Here is a 25,449-nt window from a genome sequence, read left to right on the forward strand (position 1 = left end):
TGCACAGCTTTGCAGACAGATTTATTCATGCAGGCAAATACTTCTCTAAGTGTTCAGAGCCAGTTTCTTTGCTATGCTGGGTCAGAGTTGCCTCCTGGAATGGAGTCCTAGTGGAGGATCTGTTCTAACAAAGTTCCAGCTCAGTGTGTCTTCCCTCAAAGTAGAAGTTTGGGCCTCCTTGTACTGAAGCTTTGTTACAGTCATCCGCTGGACTGAAGTTAGAGTTTCCTTCACTGCTCTTTCCATGTCAGGTGCAAATGTCTGGTGTTGCTTCTGAGTCTGTCTCCTGACTTGCTTCTCCCTACAGGGAACTGCCCCTATTTCATCACGCTGTGATCTGTTCCTCTTCTCACCAGGAGTCTTCTCCAAGGTGCCTGTAACTTCCCTTATCCTAAACCCCGCAGACCTCTTAAAGTAAGTCACAGGGCTCCTCTGCTTGTTAGCAGTTCCGTGTATTCGATGCTGTTCTGTGAAATGCAGCTGCTCTCTGTAAATCATGCTAAATCCTTGTTTAAGCTCAGAAAAGGAAAAACATTCATCTAGAGACTAAAATGCTGGTTAAGCATTTTTATTTGCAGTGCAGGTGTGTGAGTAGAGCTGTGAAGAACCAGACCATCAAGTGTGAAATTAATTTCTTTATTACAGCACTTCAAGTCATGAGAATCCCTACAAAATAAGAGGGAAATGTACTCCCCATGTGTGTGGAACCTCTTACCTTTAAAATGGTAAGAAGTTCCATACACATATGGAAACTTTTTTTCCCCTGTGGCCTTGAAAGCAGCACCAATAAGTCTGCCTTGTTTGTCAGGTATGAGGCTGCAATGAGCCTCAGGTGTACTGACACACTGGAGAGAAAATAATGATAAAGCAAGCACATCTTGGCAAAAGCACTGCCTGTTTATATGGATGTGTATGTATTCCTGCTCAGGTGAGATCCAAGCTCTGGGAGGGGTGATTTAAAGGTATTTAGGATTTAGAGGTGCTTCTATCTACCTTATTCCTCTCCAAAAGTTAGGTTGCCCATAAGAGTCACTAGATCCTAAACCTTGATTTTTACTGATCATTATCTCCCCTCCAATACAGTTTTAAGTGAGGAGTAAATCTTCTTCCTGGTAACTGTGGAGTCAAAACCCATAAAGCACAGTTATGAACTGGGATATCACTGAGAGCAGCAGTTTTTTCTGATTCCAAAATGTATTCTGTGCTTTGGCTCCTGCATGAATAAAGAGTCAATCTGACATGCTAGAAGGCAGGTAACCATTAGTGTGTGTCAGTGAACCTCCTGTTGATGCCTAGGGTGTTCTAGTTTTCTTGATTTGCCATCCTTCTGCAGAGGAGTAAATTACTCCTGATAAAGCCCAGCAAAACCTTCCAGCTGCTCTGCTAAGGCTCCATGACACCAGGCTCCTGCTGTGGTAGCTGCGCTGCAGTTCTAGACTTCTAGGGATCTACTTTGTTTGAGGCTTGGATGCTCATTTTTATGTAGACTTCCATCTGTGGCATTGATGGCTGAGGGGACTCTTTTCTCTACCTCTACATCAAGGCACCTGAGGATTTGGAAAAAATACTTTCTTGGTTTTTTTTCTTTTCTTTTCCTGTCATTGAATGTTTTTTCTCATCTATATCCATAATCTGATGAAGATTGTTGTCCCACTGCTCAAAAACTTGTGCCATCATCATGGACGGCAGAATCAGCAAGCAAGAAAGGGAGAAGTGTCTCTGCTTACACTTTAGTGTTACCATGGTTGTGAGGCTGTGGCCATCTAAACCAGTTTAATGGGGGGGTGGCCCAGTTCTTCTTTCTCATGCTCATCTAATATGATGATGAGTCAGTCTGGGGAATCACACTGGTCAAAACCTTTTCCTGGCATCCTGGCATGGGCTGTTGGTTAGTTGTGAAAAGGAGTTGCTCCTGATTCATCTAACCATGGCCATAGGGGTAACCTGAGGACTCAAAACACTTTGTCCAGTGTTGATCAGCCTGAGATGTAGTCTCAGAAAAAGAGATGGAAAGAGAATCCAGGCTGGAACTTTGGAAAAGTTGCAGAAAATGGAGGAATCAGACTTGTGAACTTGTATGAAAATCAGTTTAAGAGATTTGCAAGGGGACTACACCAAGTTCATGCTGTGAATCTTGTAATCCAAAGCACTATCAAAGCCAGCCCTCTCTGAAAAACACTAGTAAGCAGATGCAAAATATAGATGTACAAGCAATTCCACATCTGCAGTAGCTGCTATGACAGAGTTAGCAGAACTGTTACAGCACCTCCTCATCATACATATTGGTACCTAGGCAGGCACTGCTACAAGGAAATTAGGTTCCTGATTTCCAAAAGACTTAAGGTAATGGTTTTTGGGGTTTTTTTGTGGGGTTTGTAACCTCAGCTGTTAGGATTTCTGTACATGTGGGATGAAGCCTGGAATGCAAGTAGCACAGCAATTCTCTGTCAGTTGGGATCCTCTGCACAGTGTGTTTGATTACAAATCGTGTCTGTTAGATTTTGTGCCTCACTGACCCAGTGGCCTCCTACAAATCCCTTCTACCCTGCTTTATTTCACTCCTCTGCAGACTAGAAGAGCACAATAATTGTTGCCTATCTCCCTGCAGCTGAATGCAGCTCCGTGTGACATACAGCTTGTAAGGACCTTTGTGAGCCCAGGCTAAATTTCTGCTCTTATCAAATCAGACAGTTTCCTTTCATTGTCATAGGAGTCATTGGAGGACCTTGCCTTAGATCTGCTGGAGCATTTGAGACACATGGTGTCGTAGCTGCTGGACGGGAGGCACTAACACGGAGTGACTCATTGCTCCCCTTGGGTACAAGAGGTTTATGCAGTCAACTGGAAATCAAGTTCTATATGCAGATAGACCACTTCATGGTGGAGAATCCCAAAGAATCTTACCAACATCAACTCCCCCACACAGATGTCAGCAGCTATAGTGAGTTATTACAATGGGTTATTACACACCTGTGACCTGACAGGGAAAGGCACAGGTGTTAAAGGCTGATGGAACTGACTTTTTGAAAGGCTGAGAAGGGAAGGGAAAAACCCCGTGAGATAGTACTGAAAAATGTTTTCCTTTATATTGCTCAATTCCATTCCTAGATCTTATGTGACGTACAACACACCTGGTGGATCCTGATATTTTTCTGTTCCTGGGTCACCTAGACCCAGGAACAGAAAAGTGCAAGGCAGGGCAGAGAGTATGTAGTGTTCTTGAACCAGAGGGAAAATCAGTCTGCTGCAGACTCAGGAGCTCACTTGTCTGCTCAGGCTGAACGTGACAGAGAGTCACGTTCATAGCCATGGAAATTACTGATTCAACATGCAGCACTGGCAGCCACATAAACAAAGGTTTGACCGAGATTCAGGCTGTTTTGGGAGTGGAAAGAAATTCCTTTTTTTGACAGATAGTTTGCTGTTGCCATGGTTATGGAACTTGCTGCACTTCTGGTCTCTTCCCCACCCCTCTGGGTACTTTCCTTCCATTGATGCCAAGATTTCCATTTTCCCTTAACCTGCAGGTCCAACTGGACATGCCTGCGTGCAGTTTGTCCCATTCTCCAGCATGCCAGCAAGGGCCTGCCTCTCAGTCTGGTTCTCCAAACAGCCATTCTCTTTCATTACTCTTTAAAGTGATGCCATGGCCTTTTCTTTTTTCCATTTGCAAGCAAGCAAAACTAGCTGTACAAAACCAGCTTTGATTATTTTCCATCCTCTTCCCTGAGCAAGGCAGGATGTTAACAGACCTAGCATTGTCCCTTAGTAGCCTCCCAGTCTTCACTCAGAAGTTCCTCAGCTCAATCCAGTTTTTTCTCTTGGCTTTTCCTTCCTGCTCTGTTGAACAGAGTGTTTTAGTCAAAAGACTAAATACCTCAAACAATAGTTTGTACATTACTAGAGAGCAGCAAATGTCACCTGATCCATAAGGATATGGCTGCTTTAGCCAGGATCTCCAAGTTTGTAGTACAGTTCTTGAAAATCATGATTTAGATCTGGTGTGTATTTTATTTCCTAGCACAAGTATGTCAAACAGCTACTGTTTGACACCTCATCAGTATATCTGGTGTTAATGGTGATTACAGAGGATATAGCTTTCCCAAACATCACTTCAGTTTTTAACTCAGAAATTTGGAAACAGATCAACTTCAGTGACCTGTTTCCAAATTCCTGAGTTAAAAACATTTAAAATATTAATTCACACTAGTAGCCAAAGACAGGGGTGTTCCCTCTTTGCATAACAACAGAACACACAGAATAGTTTGGCTGTCACACATTGCCCTAGGAAAATGTTATCGGTCCCTTTGCTGCATTTTCAAAGTATGGTCCCAAAAGGCTGAAACTGCATCTTCAAAAATCTGTGTCCCACTCTTGAACAGCAGCTGAAAAATATAATTCTCTGCTGCCTCTCAGAAAGCATGAGAAATTATCTCCCATTTCTGCTTTTGTATCTGAAAAAGCTGGTGCTGGGCACTGCTGCTGCTATTTCAGTGTCTTGGGGTGGATGGTCACCTTCCTCAGGATTGAAAGATCTGTGTACATGAAGTTAAATGTTTCTCATGAGGCAAACACAAATTGGTGAAAAGTATCCCTAAATCCTGTGAAGACTTGTAAAAGGGAAAATGGGAGGAGAGAGCAGGACAAAAGAATTCATGCCATTTGGAAGTGATATCTTTTTTTAATGCATTCAGAATCTGAGCCAGCCTCTACACAAATCAATTGAAAAAATACCTGCTCCTGTGAGCTGAAGATAAACCTTGTAACAATGAACTTTACTTGGCCACTGTGTAAAATGCTGCAGTGTGTGCTCAGAGGCAGTGCTGGATGGTTTTCTTACTTACCTGCATCCCCACCCGTGCCAAGATGAGGCCTCAGCCCATAAAACTCAGGCAATTCTGCGGGCACATGTCGACACTCCCCTACAAGTGCCTGTCAATCACCGACACGGATGCTCCCGAGTGACAATGTCAGTACCGGCACTGTTGTCCTCTGCCACCACACCCCAATTTTGCTGCCTTTTCCTCATCACTGCAGTTCCAGCGCAGGGATTCCTTAAAGCACAAGGACAAGGAAGGGATGGAAACGGTGCTGTCTTGGTGAGGATGCTTCCAGCTTTAATGAACCAGACGATCAAAGCCTTTGTGTAAATCCTGCCATGAGGAGAACGGCTGTATTGCTGCGCTGACAGCACAGCCCTGCCCTGCGCAGCTCCCCCAAACCCTGCTTCTGTCAGCTGCGAGCTCCTCACACCCAGATCATCTCCTCCAGCCCAGCACGGGATGGCAGCTGTGCCAGGGAGAGAGACATGGCTCAGTCATTTTCCTCACCAGTAAGAGAGATATTTAATACACATATGAGTGATCTGGGGACCAGTTTTTTTCAGCCTTCAAAATCATATTTCTTTTCTTTCCACTCGTTTGAAAATGCAGATCAGAGGCACCTGAGAGGCCAGCGCAGCTGCTTGATAAGGTCTTTACGATTAATTTGCACGATCATGCCTTTAGCAAAGGCAAAAAGAAAGTGTTAACGGGTTGACAAGCACACTCTTTCGTACAGCAAGCAGCGCTGCCAGCCGCAATGTAACTGCAGGGAGGAGAGAGCAGGGTGGTGGCAGAAGACCTTGAAAAAAATTTCTTTGTTCAAACCGGTTACAAAGGCTCCTGCTTCCCTAACATACCAAATCCGAGCTGGTCGAGGGAGGCAACGGATTCAGTCGAAATTAGACTTAGTACTGATGCAGGGCAGTGTGTTGCTATCGGGGTTTCGAGGATGAGTCACTGGGGTGAAAAGAAAATTTTTTTAACCAAGGAGGGTCGAAACAAAAAAGGAGTGTTTGGTGGGCATATGGCTCCTGTAGTGCTGCGGTTCCAGATTCTGACCTGACGGCTGCAAATGAGAGTCTTGCCAGTCTTTCTACCCTCTGACACTGCCATTTGCAACAAGATCCTCAAATTGTGCAAATTTGTCCCATTTTACTTGAGCCTGAACATACACACACACCCCCAAAAAAAATCCTGCTTATGAAAGAAAGGAACAAGACCAGATTTCAAGAATAACTCAGACAAGCAAGTGAATATCTTCTTTCATGCCTTGCTCTTTTGCATTTACTGAATTTGTTCCACATGAATGTAGAAACAGCTGCATCAGCAACAGTACTGAGGCTGGAACCTTATTAATATTTATGCCTGGCAAGCAGAGCACACAGGAATCAAAATGCTTTCCCATCATTGGTTCAGGGACCCCAGCGTCCATTCAACATCTTGCCACGTTTGGGGCCAGGCAAACGGATTTATTAGAGAGCAGATCAATTTCTCATCAACACTCTCACCCAGTAGTAGGCAAACTGCCCTTTGCCTCTTCTTACCTGCTCTTTGCTTCTCGTCATTTAGTAATTTCCTAATTAGACAAACCATTTTTCATCTCTCTTTTGCACTTCTGTAGTTTATATTCCCACATATTATATAATCTTGAAGACTTTATATATGCTTGAATTATTATTAATAATATTGTAATTTCCTTATAAGGGGGCATACCCATCAGCCTCAGTATGAGTGAGATGAACCAGGAAATAACACTGACATGGGTCCATTATGTGCTATGGGAAACCAAGTGTACAATATGTGGCACTATGCATATGAAAGGTGTCATGTGGTCCTGGGATGTCCTTTAGAGCCTCCTTTGGGGCTTCTTACTGCTGTAATTTTTGCTGACAAAGTGCTGCAATGAGAGTCCTTAAGCTGAGGCTGGGGGGTTTCCTTTCTGAGAGTACTGAGTGGGGTTCTGGCTGACAGCTTTGCTCCAGTTTTTATTTTGTGAAAGCAATCCTTACATTCTGTAATAAAGAGGAACTGGTGAGCACACAGGTGCTCTCAGAAGAAAATAAAACAGTCACAGAGTTTTAACTATTTGCTAGGAACAATGACTTGTAGTAGCAGTAAAAGAGAAAAAAATTGTCTTGTGATCTGGCTGAAGCCCATTGTAGGGAGGATGCACCAGAAGTTCCTGGCCTTAGCAGGGATGGGCCAGGATGGGCAGCACAGGCAGAGGCTATGGGGCAACTGCCCTGGCCCTGGGCCCGGCTGGCAAGCATGGCAACACTGTAGGGTGACCCTGTTCCCCTGGGGGGCTGCCTGGGGGGACATGGGGGCTATGAATAGAGCAGGACCACAGCCCAGACCTCACCCACTGGGTTTGTTGGGTGACCAGAGCCCACCCAGCAGACAGGATGGTGTGGAGCCACTGCTGACAGTGTAACCACCCCTCACAGCCCAGTCCTGGATCACCCTGTGCATGTCTCATTGGGCACACATTGGCATTAACCCTGGGTACTGAGGCCTGAAGGCAGCTTGGCCTTGATGAGCTGTGGGGTTTAAGCATTGCACTGATGGTCAGAGACAGACTCTGGTGTGCTGGCCAGGCAGCTGCAGGCAGAGGGAGGAGGGCTGGACTTTGCTGCTCCCATGAATGCAGCAAAGTGTTGATGCATTGCAGTTTTCTGCTGCCTCTCTGCTTTCTTCCTTTAGAGCCTCACAGCTTTCCATGCTGGTGTTGATTCTGCCCTGTCCTTAAGCCACTGATGATCATGTTCCTATAATCTTCTCTCTGCCTGCACTTGTACCTTTCCTTGTTAGGCAGGGCACTGTGCTGCTGGCTTTCCCACAGCTTAGCAACTTTCTCAGGAGTTTGGGTCCAGGCAGTGCAGTTGGTCTATGTTACAGCCAGGTTTTTTTTCGGGAGCAAGGGTAATGAGGGTCACAGCACACAGCTGTGGCTACTACCAGACTTGTCCTTTCCCAGCAGCTGGCACAGATGGCTCCAGCCACTGACACAGAATGCAACCTCTATGCAAAACCATGAAGACACATGGAAATGGAGATACTCAACAAAATTTTGTTTGCAAAATGTTCCTTCTTCACCTGCACCACCCTGAGTTCCTCTCAAATGTAAGCCCACCCCTCACTGACCCTCTGCTGAGTTAGAATGATTCACACTGAGGAGCAAAATATTGGTTTGCCCTAAATGACCTAATGAGCCACCCTAGACGTCCAGTTTGGTCTGTGATCTAAGACCTCAACTCATGAGAGTCCAAACTTCTAATTTTTGTATAATCCTGCATCCTTTCCCTCAATATACAGAAGGTCTAGCTGCTTCTCTTGGGGGTTTGGGCATAACGTCAAGGTCTGTAAGGAATTTCCATCCTTCTGAGAGGAGGCACAGACAAGTAGTGGGATTTCCATGAAACGTGATGCTGAGCCATGGGACAGGTCCAAGTTTCTTTTTTGAAAAATGTTCTAATGACCCACAAACTATGCTGCAGCGCATCCCACAAAAAGCACATATTTTCTATTATAAATTTAAATTACTAAGTCTTTCCCTTGGACTTTTGTAAGCTGGCTTTGCAACCTTCTGCATCTAGCAAGGAAACCAGGACTTTCTTTAATCAGTGCCCACTTCGATAGCGTAAGACAGAGTCTCTGACGGTGATCACACCCAACCTTGTAGTGGGAGGATGGGAACCACAAAAGGGAGTGTGGAGAGCACATGTTAGATAAATCTGGGTTGATCCTCTGAGTTTCATTAAAGGAACTCCTGATTGCGATTGTCTTCTTCCTCCTCTCTAATATCGAGAACGACTGTGAACAACCTTGCAAGCTGACATTTCATCCGCCCTGCCGCCGTTCCCGCAGGCCCCTACCCACAGTGCTTTTACACCCTGGGAAATCAGCCTGGCGACTGAAAATGTTGCAGGCTCTTTTTTTGTTGTTCCTTTTTTTTTTTTTTCTTTCGGGCGGGGGGGCGGTTGCCGGGGAGATGGGGATGGAGGAGCCCAGCCAGGGCCGGCCCCGGGGCTGGGGCAGGGGCTGCGCTGACAGACACAGCAGTGTGAGGCAGATCCAGAGAGGGGGGAGAGAGGCACGGGCAGCCAACAGCTCAACACTTCATTTCCCTGCAAGCAATTCGCAACAAGCTGTGCCGAACCTTTGAAGAACCCTCCGTCCCAAACACCTTAGAATTAAAATAGACTTTGTCTGAAGTCTCCCGAAGTGATTTGAATGGCTGCATTCACCTCTAAGGAGTCTGGTCTAGGGGCTGCAGAAAAGCTATACCTAGGTTTCCTTTCTCATCCCTCTGAAAAGCAGCTATTTATTTTAAAAATAAACATTTCACCTATTTTTCTTATAATCTCAACAAGTTCTATACAGTAGATACAGTTGAATCCCCCCTACTTTGAAGAGGTGCATTCGTTTATTTTAAGGCAACGCTGTTGGGGTGGGTTTCTCTCCTCCACTGTTAATAATCTGTTTTGCTTGAATTGGATTTTAAAATGGCTTCCTTTGAAGCCTCAAGCTGTTAGGAATGAGCTTAGTGTAGGTATGGAGGACGTGTAAAATCAGCTACTCCCCTTCACACTGAAATGTCAGTTATTCTCCTCTTAAAAAACTAATCTGCAGTGTACAACACACAGGATACTTGGAAATAATAGTAGCAAAGAGTCAGAGTACCTGTATTTTGCACCAGCTCTGCTGTGACCGAGTTTTGCTGTGACAGGGTTTTCAGGAGCACACCCGCCACAGCCATGGAAAAGGCTGGCATTAATTTGAATCTTTACCTGGAGCGGTCAGTGGTCCCCTGGAGCTGCTAATCTGCAAGCTATTCTTGAACAAATAATTATAGATGAGGATGTTGACTATGCAGTTAGCATACCACGAAAAAATGTTCACTTGGAATTACAGCTGCACATTGTTTGTGAAGCATAGTCAACCAAATAATTAAATTGTTCCTGGCTTAGGCCAGTAAAAACAGATTTCACAGGGACTGCAAATGATCGGATTTATTTTTCTCAAAATCACTACTGAAGAGACAAACGTGAGGTTGTATTTTCTAGCATGCCTTTTGGAGATGGGATGTCTTCTCACCCTAAGGCAAACAAAAGAAAGGTGTGGATGTGTTGGCATATCAATCAGAGGAAACAGCGTTGTGCTGAAGATTGCCTTGGAAGAAGGTAAAATCGGATCTGGAGTAATCCATAGGCAAGGTTATCGATCTGCATAAACCACGTTAGAGAGATTAGGGACATCGGCACGTGGACAGAACAAAGGAGGGAGAAAGAAGAAGAAATATATTGAAGATATGTGGGTTAAAAATGGTGATGTACTTTAATTTGCACCTCTAGAGTAGCTGAAGTGCAGAATAGATGAAGTAGCCTACATCTAGTGGTCACTGAAACGGGGTTTAGTGGAGTCCCTCCCGGCGCTGGCTACGGGGAGCCTGCCTGGGCTATCGGTGGCTCGGTCCAGCCTCCCGAGGGAGCCGCGCCCTCCGTCCGCTGCACACGCACACCGAGATCGTGGTGAGAATCAGGCGATGCCGAGGAGGAGCCGCCACGCCGGGCTGACCGCCCCGACGGGCACCGGGCACTGGGCGGACCGTGCTGCCCTGCCCGTGCTCTTCCTCCCCGCGACCTCCTCCTCCTCCGACGGCTTCACGCAAGTGCCGTGCCCTGCCCGCTGCCACGGCCCCCGCCCCGCCACCGCTGTAACGCCCGCGGTGACATACTGGGCTGTTCTAAAGTAAAGCGAGGGACAAGAAATCTTCTCTAGGGACCACATGTTCAACCTTCTGCTGCTTCCTCCCCTTCCTTTCTTCATCCCTCAGCATCTGTAAATCCGCAACGAAGCGACGAGGAGCGAGAGCCGCTTGCTGCAGAGCTGAGGGAACCACCCCCCTCAAGCCCCCGGCCCCGCGCAGCAGTCCCCGCGCTATTGTCTGCTTGAGGATCGCTGGTGGCTGCGGCCGGACGGGGACAGCGCGGAGCAGGGCGCTTGGCTGGAGAGCGGCTCCTGGCTAAGCTTCGGACCAAATCCGACCTTTTTAGGCATAGAAAGAGAAGCCGAGCTGGGCACCGAGGGGAGGCAGGCTGGGGCCTCTCGAGGGCAGGCAGGGCTGGTGGACAGGATCACCGCACAGCCTGTGTTGGAGGGAAGCCCACGTGCGTCGTGCCGAGGGTGGATAAACCGTGTCAGGGCGCAGGGCTCCTGACCGCCCGTGCGGGCTTGTGCGGGCACACGGGCGGCAACCACGGGCGCCTGGTGATGCCGGCGGGTACACGGTGTCTCCACGGGGGAGGGAGTCTCCCGCCGGCACCGTGTGAACGGAGACACCGGCGGGGGGGCGGGGGCAACGGCGGGGTTCCCCCTCCCACCCCCCCCGACGGCAACGCCCGCTGCTGCGGCAGGGAAGGCTGCGCTTCACGGGGAACAAAAGGCTGCGGCGGCAGCGGCCGCGGGAGGGTGAAGGGTGGGACGGCGGCCGCAGGGAGGTTCCGCGGTTCACACGTGGGCGGCACGACTCGGCGAGGCTGAGCCACCCCATCGCGGGGCTCGGCGCCTTTGTCCCCGCTGTCAGCAACGAACCGCGGCTGTGGCGGCGGCGCGCCCCGACCGCTCCCCCTGGCCGCGCCCCGGCCGCGCCCCCCACTCCCGACCACGCCCCCCCGCGCGGGACACAATGCCCGGCCCCGCCCCGCCCCCGCGCGCTCATTGGCTCCGCGCTGTTCCCGCATGATGTCACCGGCGGGGCGGGGCGCGGCGCCCGATTTAAGGGGCGGCGAGGGGCGCGGCCGCCGCAGCGGCGAGTGCAGGAGCGGGCGGACCAGGCGGTGAAGGCGGCAGGAGTAGCGGGGCGGCACCTTCGGACACCGGCACCATGCGTGAGATCGTGCATATCCAAGCCGGGCAGTGCGGCAACCAGATTGGCGCCAAGGTACGGACCGGCGACCCGCTCGGACCCCCGGCATTCCGCGCGTGGGGCGGTGCCCGCTCAGCCGGGCTCCGCGTGTCCCGGGGAGAGCCCTGCCGGGAGGGCGAAGCCGCGACTTCCCCGCTACAGAGCACCATCGGGTTCGCCCGTCCCTGGGAGGGTCCTCGCGGGACGGTTCCCGGCTATTCCACCTTAGGGGGAAGCGCGGTAGGGCTTCCGCGCCGTGGTGCGGCACGCCTTGGGGAAGACGGGTAGGGCGGGGGCATCAGCTGCTGTCCATCAGCCCCTCGCGGGCTGCAGGGGTCCCGGGCGGGCGGGGGAAGGGGCGCCGAGGCGGTGCCACACCCCTCTCGTAGGTGGGGAGGGGTGTGCAGGGCGCGGTAGCGGCTCGGTCTGGCCGGGGGGGGCCGCACCCACGCGCGGCGAATCCCCGTGCGCCACGTGGCGGGGATTTGGCCGGGGGGCGAGAGAGGGGCGTGGCGGCACTGACCACTCGCTGTCCCCTCAGTTCTGGGAGGTCATCAGCGACGAGCACGGCATCGACCCCACGGGCAGCTACCACGGGGACAGCGACCTGCAGCTGGAGAGGATCAACGTCTACTACAATGAAGCCACCGGTACTGCCCCTCTGTAATGAGCTTCCCGGGGGAGGGGGAATAGGGCGTGCAGACAGGGGTTCCCCATCTCTCCCCGCAGTGGGTGACGCCCCAGCACAGCTTAAATGGCTGCTTTGTTTTCCCGCCCCTGGATCTTTCCAAATTCCCACATACTCCATGCCCTCAGCAGCAAATCGTGGGGAAGCGGATGGGAGCACAGCAGGGGTCCTGTGACACCGGCTGCCTGCTGTGGGGCTGTAATGCTGCTGCTGGTTCCCCCCACAGGTAACAAGTACGTCCCCCGTGCCATCCTTGTGGATCTGGAACCCGGCACCATGGACTCCGTGCGCTCCGGCCCCTTTGGACAGATCTTCCGTCCCGACAACTTTGTCTTTGGTGAGTGACTGTGGCACAGAGCAGCTCCCAGAGCTCCACACACAGAAAAGGCTTGGAGCGAGGATGCAAGTGAGCCTGGGGAGCCGGGATCCCCTTAGCAGAGTGGGGATGGAAGAGAGGGGAGGGACCCATAGGGAAGGGGCAGTGGCATCACCTGCGTTTGTCCCCGAGGCGCTGATGTGGCACGTGGCTTGTGGTCTGCCCCGCAGGTCAGAGCGGGGCTGGCAACAACTGGGCCAAGGGGCACTACACGGAAGGCGCCGAGCTGGTGGACTCTGTGCTGGACGTGGTGAGGAAGGAGTCGGAGAGCTGCGACTGCCTCCAGGGCTTCCAGCTGACCCACTCGCTGGGCGGAGGCACGGGCTCCGGCATGGGCACCCTCCTGATCAGCAAGATCCGCGAGGAGTACCCCGACCGCATCATGAACACCTTCAGCGTGATGCCCTCGCCCAAGGTGTCGGACACGGTGGTGGAGCCCTACAACGCCACCCTCTCTGTGCACCAGCTTGTGGAGAACACGGACGAGACCTACTGCATTGACAACGAGGCCCTGTATGACATTTGCTTCCGCACCCTGAAGCTGACCACTCCCACCTACGGGGACCTCAACCACCTGGTGTCGGCCACCATGAGCGGCGTGACCACCTGCCTTCGCTTCCCCGGCCAGCTGAACGCCGACCTGCGCAAGCTGGCCGTCAACATGGTGCCTTTCCCGCGGCTGCACTTCTTCATGCCGGGCTTCGCCCCGCTGACCAGCCGCGGCAGCCAGCAATACCGCGCCCTGACGGTGCCCGAGCTGACGCAGCAGATGTTCGACTCCAAGAACATGATGGCCGCCTGCGACCCCCGCCACGGCCGCTACCTGACGGTGGCCGCCATCTTCCGGGGACGCATGTCCATGAAGGAGGTGGACGAGCAGATGCTCAACGTGCAGAACAAGAACAGCAGCTACTTTGTGGAGTGGATCCCCAACAACGTCAAGACGGCCGTCTGCGACATCCCCCCGCGCGGCCTCAAGATGTCGGCCACCTTCATCGGCAACAGCACGGCCATCCAGGAGCTCTTCAAGAGGATCTCGGAGCAGTTCACGGCCATGTTCCGCCGCAAGGCCTTCTTGCACTGGTACACCGGCGAGGGCATGGATGAAATGGAGTTCACGGAGGCCGAGAGCAACATGAACGACCTGGTCTCCGAATACCAGCAATACCAGGATGCCACTGCTGATGAGCAGGGCGAGTTTGAAGAGGAAGGAGAGGAGGATGAGGCATAAATTTGAGATGGGTAGGAGTTAAGTATAGTCTGAGCAGGCAAGTATTCATTGAGAGAAGGAATCTGTGCAGTTGTGCTGAAGCATGCATTTTTTAATTTGGTGCTCTCCACTGTTGCTTCTGTCAGCAGTTTTGTATCCTTGACTGTCCAATGTAACAGTAGTTGCAAAATACTTCAGAGTCTTCTGTTGAAATGGTTAACTTCTCAAACATAAAGGCTTTTTGTGTCCTAAACTGTCTCCTCTACTTTATTTCTCTCTAGATTAAGCAAGTAATTCTTGTGTAGTTTTCTGTGGCTTCGCTTCTCAGTTTATTCCTGAACCGCAGTGCAAGGTTAAACTCAATAAAACAAGAATTCTCAGGCTGTGAATTTAGCAGCACATGGGAACTGTAGTAGCTCAGCTAAAGATGCCAGATAATTTATAGAAACTCCTGTGTTAAACAGCTAAGCTAATTGTTGAGGCAAAAGCTGCTTACTTTATCTGATAAAAACAAGTCACTGCACTTGAATCATGCATTTCCTCTTTATGGATGTACATGGTAGAGAGGGCAGAGAGAAGGTATTGAATTCCACCTTGCAGGCTGTCAAAACTGATTTGACAGGATAGCTGCAGGCTTCCCTTCTGCCATTCAGCGGCTTATTTAACTTGTTCCAGGGACTATAGTACAGGCATATGGGTGGCTGACTGGGATTTGACTTGATGCTGAGCTCACTTATCTTCCTCTCAACTCTCCTCTCTGAATACCAAAGTTCTATGTGGAGAAGCATAGGTTTGTACTAGCAGGCAACTTGAGAGCTCAAGTAAAAACCCAAGCTTTTTCTCTTCAAGAACAAAATTTGTATTTCCCAAAAATAGCCACTAACCGGCCCTTAACTGTAAAGGGATTGATTCTACAGGGCAATCAATTCCCTTTAGGATATAGGAGGTGATGGGCAGATTTTTAGGCTCAAAGGTAGCATATGGTACCAGAGCATACCATACAATCTTAGTCACCTGTAGATCCCCTGACAACAGCTGTCTCCAAGTTACATGTTTACAGGGCAATTGTTTGCTCCTGGTCCCTGCAGCAGGAGAGAAACCTCTACCCAGGCAGGGGAGAGCAGTGCAGCTGCACCCTGCTGTGCATCTTTGCAAAGGTAAGTGTCATTTCTTTACAGTGAGGGAGGGGGGATTGATGTTCCTGTGTTCTTATAGGATACAAGAACCCTGAATGAATCTACAATGTTCTTAACAGCAGTTGGCAACGTTTCACAGATCCTAATCCTCCCACAGAGCAAGAGTGAAATCCCTCGTGGAGTTTAGCAGTTGTCCAATGTGTAAGCTTAGTCCTTAGTTCATTCAAACACCACTTAGGGGAGTGGTCCTGAACTAAAAGTTGTGTTGCTAAGAAACTGCTACCAATGCTACAATTACTGCAGTCCTTACTGCTCTGAAAGAGCTGGTATTCACATGTGTGCAGCCTCTATTGTGATCCTTTGCTGAAATGCTTGCGAGGCATTACCGGAATAAAGAATGAAAAGGGAGCTGCTGTGCATAACTAATATCTTGCCTGTTTTGAGTCCTCTGCCTGTGGACACTGCTCTGAATGTATGCTGTTCTTTGCTGATGGGCCTGGCTACCCTGGTGTGTGTGGGACAACAGGCACTTGTTAAAGCTTTTCTCTCATCTGTGGTTTGGTTTCTGGTGTACAGAGGAGTGAGAAGCTCTTAAACTGCCTGGACTGTCAGTAAGCAAATATAGCCATGTATACCTACAACAGAACTTGTATTTCTTAACACTTGAGCCGTTCTAGGATTAAACATTAGACAAATTGAGGTTGTTTTAGTAACTGAGTTAATACATCCTGCCTCAGGCCCTTTGGGGAAATAACACTGTATCTGGTTGCCACAGTAACCTTGCCTTGAAATTACCTAGCTGGGTTGCACTTGAAACTGTTGATCTTACAGCTTTGAGTCAGGAAACAAATCTAAACAGTTTCACTAAAAGGGAAGACTTTTGGTCTTTGATAGTAAAGATCCTCCTTTCAGCTGTGACACTGTAGCAGTTTTCAGTAGTATTCAACATGTCTAGCATCTAATTCTTAGTGTAATTACACTCTGTCTCTAGCTAATCCTTAAATATAGCTACCCAAGTGACACATTTCACTACAGCTCCCTTACTAGAAAGTAGGACACCATCCTACATGGCTTCCTGTTGTTTCTAGTCTGGCTTTTTTTTTTTTTTTTCTCTCTAGGGGAAGAAAGCCCAGAAATGGAAATACTCTATAAAGAAACATGTCCTTTCATAAATTCTACATATCTTATTTGCCAGTCAGAATCATTAAAAAATTAAAAAGCAAGCCATCATTTCAGTAGGAGTTGAGAAATATAGAAAAAGGGGATACTGAAAGATTTGAAGGGAAGGTTCAAAGCTTGGTAGGAATACTAAGTCAAATATAAGGGAGGTCGAGTCTCATTTGAGTCTCATTGTGGGCCTGGGACTGCAGTACCTATTTTTATCTCTCTTTGATCTTTAGCTATATTTATTGCCCAGGAGACCTTTCATTATAAAAACTGGAGCTGACTACTATATGCCAAACAACAAAGAGGTGTCTTCACAGGTCTTTGTGGTTGCAATGTTTCTGTTTCACAAAGAAAGCAGAACCATTGGAAGGATTTCAGATTAGGTAATCTGACTGCCTTAGCTTCTCCTGGGTGAAGATTTATATTTGCTCATATAATGAACAATACATTTAGGGCTAAAGGTCTTGCATGAGGCACCCTGTTTGGAAGAAATGGGGATAGATAATACAAATTTAGTGGTGTGCAGATTAAGCCACTTATAATGACTGATTTGTGTTGAGATACAAGTTAATAGTATAAAGCAATCTATTCTCATTTCAATAAATCATTTGTGGCCTTAAGGGAAGCATTCTCCTCTGTTGACAATCAGAGCTGATGGTGTTGGGGACAGGAACAATCTTTTTATTTTATTTTCAATTCCCTCTGTTAAATGTGTGGAATTTTTAAGCATGTTAGTAGAGTGTCTTGACCAAGGCAAACAATCGGTGCTTGACTGCTGTTAAGTGCAAGAGGGTAAAGATACATAAGGCTGTAAAAACAAGGCAGCATGCAGGTTTAATTTGAATAGAAATGGTAGGAGTCATGGTAGAGCTGGGATTCCCTCTCTCCTAATTTCCCTCCCCTGGTTATTTCTCGAACCTCAGTCTAAACCATTGCAGCAACAGTGTGGTGGAAATATAATCCAGTGTGTGGTCTGATATTTCAAAACTTGTAATGGGATTGTAAGTTTACATCTGTTTTCCAACAGATGTTTTCCAGTTTTTGAAGTGAGACCAATAATGATTCTCATATTCCCAAGACACATGATGTCCCTATATAAATCAAAAATTGGGTTGCATTAAGTATAAAATGGCATGACATGTTAGTCTAAAAATCAAACCAGAGGCCCATTCTGTTGACAGGTGTATCCTTCCAGAAGGTATGAGATGATGAACAGAATAAACCAAAGTAGCAATAGGATTTAAAACCTGAAGAAAGAAGATAATCTAGATGTTTGGGTTTTCTCTCCAGTGAATTCCCTGCCAAAACAGACCTCCAATCTGTGCAGGGAAATCTGCTCATGGATGATGATATCATGTGCTACATAGCTCAAAAGTGTGTGGCACTAGTAGGTTTTTCTAGATATGCAAGTTCTATGGGCTTAAAGAAAGCGTGATGGACTGACAGAGTCCTTCTGGGGTGGTGCTGCCATGCACTACTGCAAACCACAGCCCTGGTGCCTGGAGCAAGTCTGGCAAAGTGGTGCAAGAGGGACAAGTTTTCTTGCCTCACTTGATAAAGCTGGGGTCTCTAACAATACTCCCTGCATTAGAAAGAGTTCTCCTCTTGTTTCCTTTGCCTTCCCTGTAATCCCCACAGCCAAGTAATGTGTAAGATCAGGATGAAACCCAGTAATGGCTTTCAGTAGGGCAAGTTACATGGTTGTTCCACTGAAATCACTTTCCAAATACCCTCCTCTCTGGAACCCAAAAGAACCAAACCCAACCCCCCACATCTCATTGGTTTTTTGGTTTTTGTTTTTTTTTTTTTTTTAAGAAGGGCTGTAATCTATATTAGATTCTGCCTCACAATGGGAGGTGCTTTAACTACTGCTTTCTGTTTAATGAAGCCTAATATTTTTCTTTGCTATAGTAGCTATGAGGAGGTAAAATCTTCTCTGGAGAAATCATGTCACTATTCCCTATTATTTGATCCACAACTTTTCTCCCAAAGGATGCTATTCTGCTTTTCCTCTCCACATCAAAGCACAATGAACAAATATGTTTCAGAAATGGTAGCCTGCACAGGAGTTATAGGTAACATTATTCCTTCAGGCCTGTTCATTGTAGGGAAGGCACTGGTTTTTTTTTTTGCTTACAAATAATCCCCTTCTCAATCTCCCCATTTGTTTTTTCAGCTGCTTCTACATTTCTACAGAACAAAGCTTGTGACACTTTTGATGCTTTATATGTGCCTGGGGTAATCTGAGTAAAGGTTATTTTTTCCCCCTTTCTTCAGCTAAAAATAAATCTCTACAGAGAAAGAGCTGATTCTGTATGTGGCATAAAAAGGAAAAAAAAATTTTTTTGAGAATTTTTCACCTCCCAGTCTAAAATCCATTCATACTAAGCACCTGCCTTTTGATACTTCAGCAATCAGCTGTCCTGGTCTGTTTGTTATTTATTAAAATGGGAAAGAGCAGACAATTTGTTCTCAGATACTCCCATTTAAATGGGCCTTTAGCTTGCCTAAATTCAAAATCAAAGCATTTGGTAACAGGAAAGTGCCTCAGGTCATGATGCATTTTGGAAAAAGACGATTCTTGGCCCTGAATCTCCTGGACAGTTGTCCAGCTGGAGCACTCTGAGCAATGGAAACCGAGGCAGAGGGAGAGAGGGAGAATGTGGGGTTTGCTGTGAAAACCTGCCCATGCCGAGACATTCTGCCAGCAAAGGACACTGTGCAGGTGACAACTCCTCTCCCTGGGAGGTTTAACAAGAAATGAACTGTTTCCCTGCTCCTAGCTTTGCTCCTATTTTCAGTATGGTGTTTGTGAATCTGCCAGAAAGAAAAATTGTGTCTCTTTGAAGTATGTGTATAAGAAGGCTATCTATTTACAGTATCTAGGTAAAAAAAGAAATAATTTAAGAGTAGGTCATTCCCTCCTCCCCTCTCAAAGTCATTTTTCCCTTACGGGCAGAATTCCACTTGTAAGGGAAGAAATCAAGTTAACTGTCAAATTCTTGTTTATTAACATTTGATTCTTCTACTGTAGAGATTTTCCAGCTGGTCTCAATTTATCCATATATCATCCTTTATAATCAGATTATTTTTCTCACTAGGCCTCCTTGGAAATCTTAAGGCATAGGTTTTTTGTTGGTGGGTTTTTTTGGTGTTTTTTTTGTTTTTTTGGTTTTTTTTTGGGGGGGGGTGTGTCCCATTTCTGGCAAGAATGCCTCTATCATTGAAAAAAAAAAAAAAAAAAGTTCAGTTTAAGCAGAATGAGAAAAAAAACACACCTGCTCCAGAGTGTGGCTGAGATAAAGTGGCTACCCTGGCAGAAGCTGTGTAGCTTATTCAGTACAAGGTTCTGTGTTGTTTTGCAGTGAAATATGTTTTCCATTAATGTAATAGAAAGATACTGCCTGTCTCCATAGCAAATAATTAAATGGGGTTTCAAGCAGAATTCAAATGATCTCACGACAAGCTTTACAAACACTTAATGAAATTCAAGCATTGACTTCTTCCAGCAGCTTCTCTGCATTCAGCCTATTGCTGGTTTTATAATTAATAAATTAATTGTGTGGCTGGTTTTTTGAAATTTCAGCCAAGAAATTTCCAGCTCCACCCTAGCAGGCAGGGATTAGAGATTTTATTGGCATTGAGAAAACTGCCAATTCCATTGGTGGGGCTGATTCAGTATCCTCCAGCTGCTAAAAAAGGACGGTCTTATTCCTCTTGTCCCTCTTCAGGGGTTACCTCTGTGTCATTTCCTCTACCAGCTTCAGGGCATGTCTGACCTTTTCAGCAGTCTTTTCCTTAGCTCCACAGTTAAAGACAGAAAATTGAGGGGGTGGAAGAAGGTTTTTCTTCAATTAGGCGGTGTGCCAGAGGGAAAACATGTGCAAAGGAGGGAAATGTGAGCAGCTGGAAGCAGGAGAGAGCAAAACAAAGTATTTGGTTCATTCAGACACCTAGTGCAACATCACCCTGAACTCTCCTGCAGAGAACCCGGGCACTTTTTAACAATGTACACTGAATCCTACCACAAACTACTGCACCTCTTAGCAGACCTTACAAGATGTAGTTCAGAGTTTGCCTAGTGTCAGTTTGAGTTACTTGTAACTATCAGATTGCAAGAAAGCAAGGAGGCTAAGGAACAAAAGAAACAGTAACTAGCAGATCAAACTCTATCTGTACCTTGTTCTCCATGACGTGCAGGAAGTGAACTGCCCTGGAAAACATGATATCAGCATTTCATTTATATTGGTGCAGGAATCTTAGTCATCTTTTGACTGGAGGACCCAGTTTGTAGGGCTATCAGATGTGCTTGATCTACTGAGCAGTCTGAAAAGGGTAGATGCTGCCTGGATGAGGGCAGGAGCCATCTGGCTGCTACCCCATCACATCTGGTGTGCCAAGAGGAAATAATGAGAGGCTGCATTGTTTTGCTTTTCTTCTCAGTAAATTGCTGCCTGATGATGATCATCATATTTTCCCCTTTTTGGAATCGTTTTGTGACATGTGATCATGTTTATTATGGTAACTTTGGAAGCCAGAGAAGCGGGGTTCTGTTTGCTGTGTCCTGTACAAGCACATGCACAGAAATGCCTGACTCTCAGAGGTTATAATCTAAATTCACAAGAGGAACCATATGGTGTAGAAGAAATATTAGATTCACTGAGAAGCTTTTCTCCCCTCTAAAGGTGCATGGGTGATTTCAGAATTGACTGTATCCCAAATTGCTCTGTAATGTGATTTTCTCTCACACACTTATCCTCTCTCCTCTTTTGTTCTTGGCCAAATGCACAGACCCTCAGGTATAATAAACAAAAGTTCAGAGGGCTCTACAATGAAACTGCTTTTGTTCATTCATAAAAACATGCTCAGCGTTGCTGTATTTAATACATTGAGTTAAATGCCTGCAGTGAGTTGTAATACTGAAATAAAAATAGATTTCCTTTTTATATATTTTATTATTAGCATCAAAATCACTTTCACAATCATTCCATCCTCTTGCTGGCAGAATATTCTTCTATCTTAATGCATATTGCAAATGATTAAGCATCATGTTCCAAAGGTGGCCTCATACAGTCCTCATCAGCTGGGAATGTCATAGTTACCAGGTAGAAGGCAAACAATAAGGTAACAACAGAGCCTGCTCATTTGAGTACCAACAGAAAGACTCAAAAAGCCATGTAGTCTCTGATATATCTGAGCAACACGTGACATCACCCATCACAAATGATTAAGAATAAAGCCGTGGGCAGACATTTTGTGTGCTTGAGAAGCTTTCCTATCTGTACATTTGTGATTCTTTCTCAAACAATGGGAAATCACAGATAGACATGAAAATGTTGTGGGATCCCTGTTGCCTCCCTTGAGCATCCATCGCCAGGCTCCTCGTTGCCTTGGAAACTGGGTAGGCAGGGCTTGATGCAGGCAGGGAGGAGGCTGTGGCAGAGTTTTGGCTGCAGAGGGGTCCATGGGTGTTCCTGAGGACATGCCCTGCCTTTGTATAAGCAGGAGAATTTTGGCTTCCATTTGCAATTCTGACAACTTAGAATTTATAGAGCTATATTAAAAACCCCCAAAACAATAGGGAGCTCCCATATCTGAGTATCCTTGATGGCTAAGATTTGTTCAAGTGTTTGCCATAATGAAAGGCTCTGAACTGACATTCAAGTAGCTGACATTTAGTTTGGTTCACTGTGTGTTCATGGATGTTCAGAATTGCTGAAGATGAAGGAACTTGAATGCATAAACATGTACTTCCCTTTAAGTACTCAAAATAAAACCTGGAGCTACATCCCCACCCTGAAACAAACAGTGGGAATCTACAAAGAGACCAGTACTACAGTATCGAAGAATTAGTTTCCTAAGAAGAGAATTCATAGTGGAATAGCTCTAAAGGATGTCACTGTGTGCACGTGGGGAGATGAAATCTCAGGGAGTGTCCAGGTATCTTCAAGAGAAGAATCATAATGCTTCAAGCCAGGACTTTGTGGATTGCCAGGAATATTATGGCACCCAAAAAGCTCTTCAGTGTCTGTGTGGATCTCTCAGAGATGCAGTTGTGTTGCAGTCCCACCAGTAGTCAGAAGGTGTAACCGCCTGCTGCTGCCCAAAAAGGTGGGTTATGCCTAGAGCAAGTACAAATGTATATGCCTAAGTGGTGTGAACAATAACAAAGGCTGCCTGTGATTAAGTGTGGCTGAAATATGTCAAAGGAAAATACTGACGACAGCTGGGCTATAAAGAACACAAACTCCTAAAGAATTTGGTGAAAATATCTCAGTGCCAGCACAGTCCTGAATATTTTGTGATTGCAAAAGCCACATGGAACAACACCACACTTAATTCCCTGTGTTGCAAAGCTTAAGCCAGTCTGTGCTCATGACATTTCACAGCAGCTGAGGTTACTGCACTAGGAAAGAAAATAAGCTACAGTTGATAAGAAAGTCAATTCACTGGAGCAAACTGAGAGCTACTTTTGAAAATACAGCCAAAGCACTTTTTCAAGGTCACAGCAGTCAAATTCCAGGCAAAGATATGGTAGTTCTTTACCCACTAGTATTTCCTGCTTTTGATGAAAAAAAGACAGAGTGAAACTAGTGACATTGTGCATTGATTTATATTGTGTAAAGCATAGCTAACCTGAGTATTATGTAAACTATTCTGATCATTCTGACTCTTGATAGTGGTAAGGATTTCCCACATCAATTATTACCTCACCTTTGCAAAAATCTTCTTGTTTTAAAGGCGTTATAATTGCAATATAATGTTATACTGTAGTGAGAAACTGAGATGAATAAACTGTCAGTCTAGTGTTGCTGATCACACACAGCCTCCCAATCCTTTCTTTCCCTTTCATACCACCACACAATTGCGGAGGTTGGACAGAACCTCTGGGATCATTTAGTCTAGTCCTTTATTTTGCCTGACAAGGTCAGCTAGAACAGGTTAATCAGGGTTGTCCCCACTGGGTGTTTGACTGTCTCCAAGACTGGACACACCACAATCTCTCTAGGCATCTAGGCAACCTGTACCAGAGAAAAGCAATTTTTGTTTGGTTTTTTGTTTGTTTGTTTTGTGAGATTTTGTTTGTTTGTTTTTATGTTCAGATTTCTGTATTTCACTCTGTGTCCACTGATATCATGTGATATCATATGTTGCTCAGACATGTCCACTGCCTCTCCTCCTGTCACTGCACACCTCTGAGAGGAGCCTGGCTCCGTCTTTTGTACTGCTTCCTATCAAGTATGAATACACACTGATAAGAATCCCCTGAGCCTTCTCTAGGAAAATTGGTCCCAGCTCCCAGCCACTCCTTGTATGACAGATGCTCCACTTCCTTAACTGCCTTCATGGTCTCACATTGGACTCACTCCAAAATGGCCATCTCTCTCTTATATTAGGGAGCCCAGAATTGGATGTAAAACTCCAGATGTGTCTCACCACAGCTTATCCCCTTCCATGACCTGCTGGTAACAATCATCCTTAAACAAGGATGCTGCTGGACAACCCTTGCTGTTAGGGCACACTGCTCAGTCACGTTCAACTTGGTGTCCATCAGGATCTCTAGACTGTTTTTGGCCAAGCTTCTTTCCATCTGGGTGGTCCCCAGCATGTACTGGTTCAGTGGGCTGTTCCTCTCCAGGTACAGGACTTTGCACTTCCCTTTGTTAAACTGCCCAAGGTTCCTGTCAGCCATGCATTTCTCCATTTCTCCAGCCATCTGTGGTCACTTTGAATTGGCAGCACAATCCCCTGGTGTGTCAGACCCTCTTCCCACTTTTGCATCATCAGCAGACTTGCTGAGGGTGAACTCTTTTGCCATTAAATTCACTAATGAAGCAGTTAAATGGTGTTGGCCAAGGACCAGCCACTGGAGTACAGCACCAGTGCCCAGCTTCAACATGAATTTCATGTTGCTGATGTCAAGCCCTTCAGCTTGGCAGTTCAGCCAGCTTTCACTCCATCTCACTGTCCATTTATCTAGGCCATACCTCATCAACTGGCCAGGGATGTTATAGGAGACAGTTCAAAAACCTTCACAAAATAAACAGTGTTAACTATGCTGAGCCCTTTGATACTTGGCAAAGTTTTAGAGCTTGCATTACCAGGCTGTCCCCTTGGTGCTTTGATGTTGTTCTTAAGGTGAACTCTCTCCAGTTCCATTATGCTGAACACAAGGCACATTGTTTAGCTTCCTCTTTACCAACCTATTCCTTGCTTCATTGTGGGCTGTCCTCAACAGGGTGGTCAGATGGGTAGCAAAGCTACTTTCACTTCTGAAAAAAAAAAATGAGAGCTGTGCATCAAGTACTATTTTACAATCAAGTTCAATAGTTTCTGCACAATCAATTATAGACCCTGCTGAAATTTGTTTCTCTCCCTGGCAGTAGTGCAGACACAGGTGTGTATTGCAGTTGGTTCCATTAGTTGTCCTTGAGCTGTCCCTCCTCCCTTGGTCATCTACCATGTACTTTTCTCAGGTTTTTTTCTCTATGAGAGATCAAGCAGAGATGCTACGAGCAGGATTCAAAGTTTCCCAGAATGAGATGTGGCAGGTGTCTGGTAACAAAGAAGATAAGTTCACCTTCAAAAAAGAAACATATCCCATTCCTATGTGTGTTAAACTGCTATCACTGCTGGACAACTCCCAGAAAAAGCCACTCTTTAGTAGCACAAAATTTTATGCCAGCCCTCTGTGTTCCTGAAATTAGAGCCTCTTGTACACACATTTAGCAGCACTATCTAAAACAGAGTTTTGTGCTTGAAACTGGCTGTGTGCTTTAACATCACCACCCAATCTCTGCTTGTTTCAGGTGCCCGAGCTATGGAAAAATTCTCCTTGTGCTTCATACATATTAAAACATGATTAAGCAGACCTGAGCTAGAAATACAGGCTTGAGGGTACTAACAAAACATAGCAGCATGTGCTTTGCTGCTGTGGCATAGTAGAGGTGAAGGAAGCAAAGACGAGCTCCAACAGGTGTGCAAAGACGAGTTAGGCGGTTTTGTTTTCTTTTTCACTTTTTTACTCCAAGATAAGCCATGCCGTATCCGATCCTGGCCTTTTCCCCGACGGCTGAAGGCGAAGTTCCTCCGGCAGCAAGCCAGCGGCGTGCAGCATGCGGAGGGACCCACAGCCCCTCCC

The 25,449-nt window shown here is 46.7% G+C and overlaps 1 protein-coding gene across 1 annotated transcript; it reads left to right on the top strand.

The window, feature by feature from the left end:
* Nucleotides 1–11,603: 11,603 nt before the first annotated feature.
* LOC127059190 (tubulin beta-2 chain) lies at nt 11,604–14,257 on the top strand. Its single transcript, XM_050970553.1, has 4 exons — nt 11,604–11,766; nt 12,272–12,380; nt 12,645–12,755; nt 12,965–14,257. Exons 1-4 carry the CDS (start codon nt 11,710–11,712, stop codon nt 14,023–14,025), a joined length of 1,338 nt encoding a protein of 445 aa, XP_050826510.1. The 5' UTR covers nt 11,604–11,709; the 3' UTR covers nt 14,026–14,257.
* The last annotated feature ends 11,192 nt before the right edge of the window (nt 14,258–25,449 follow it).

This window comes from Serinus canaria, chromosome 2, assembly GCF_022539315.1.
Source record: "Serinus canaria isolate serCan28SL12 chromosome 2, serCan2020, whole genome shotgun sequence".
In the NCBI taxonomy this organism is placed as follows: domain Eukaryota; kingdom Metazoa; phylum Chordata; class Aves; order Passeriformes; family Fringillidae; genus Serinus; species Serinus canaria.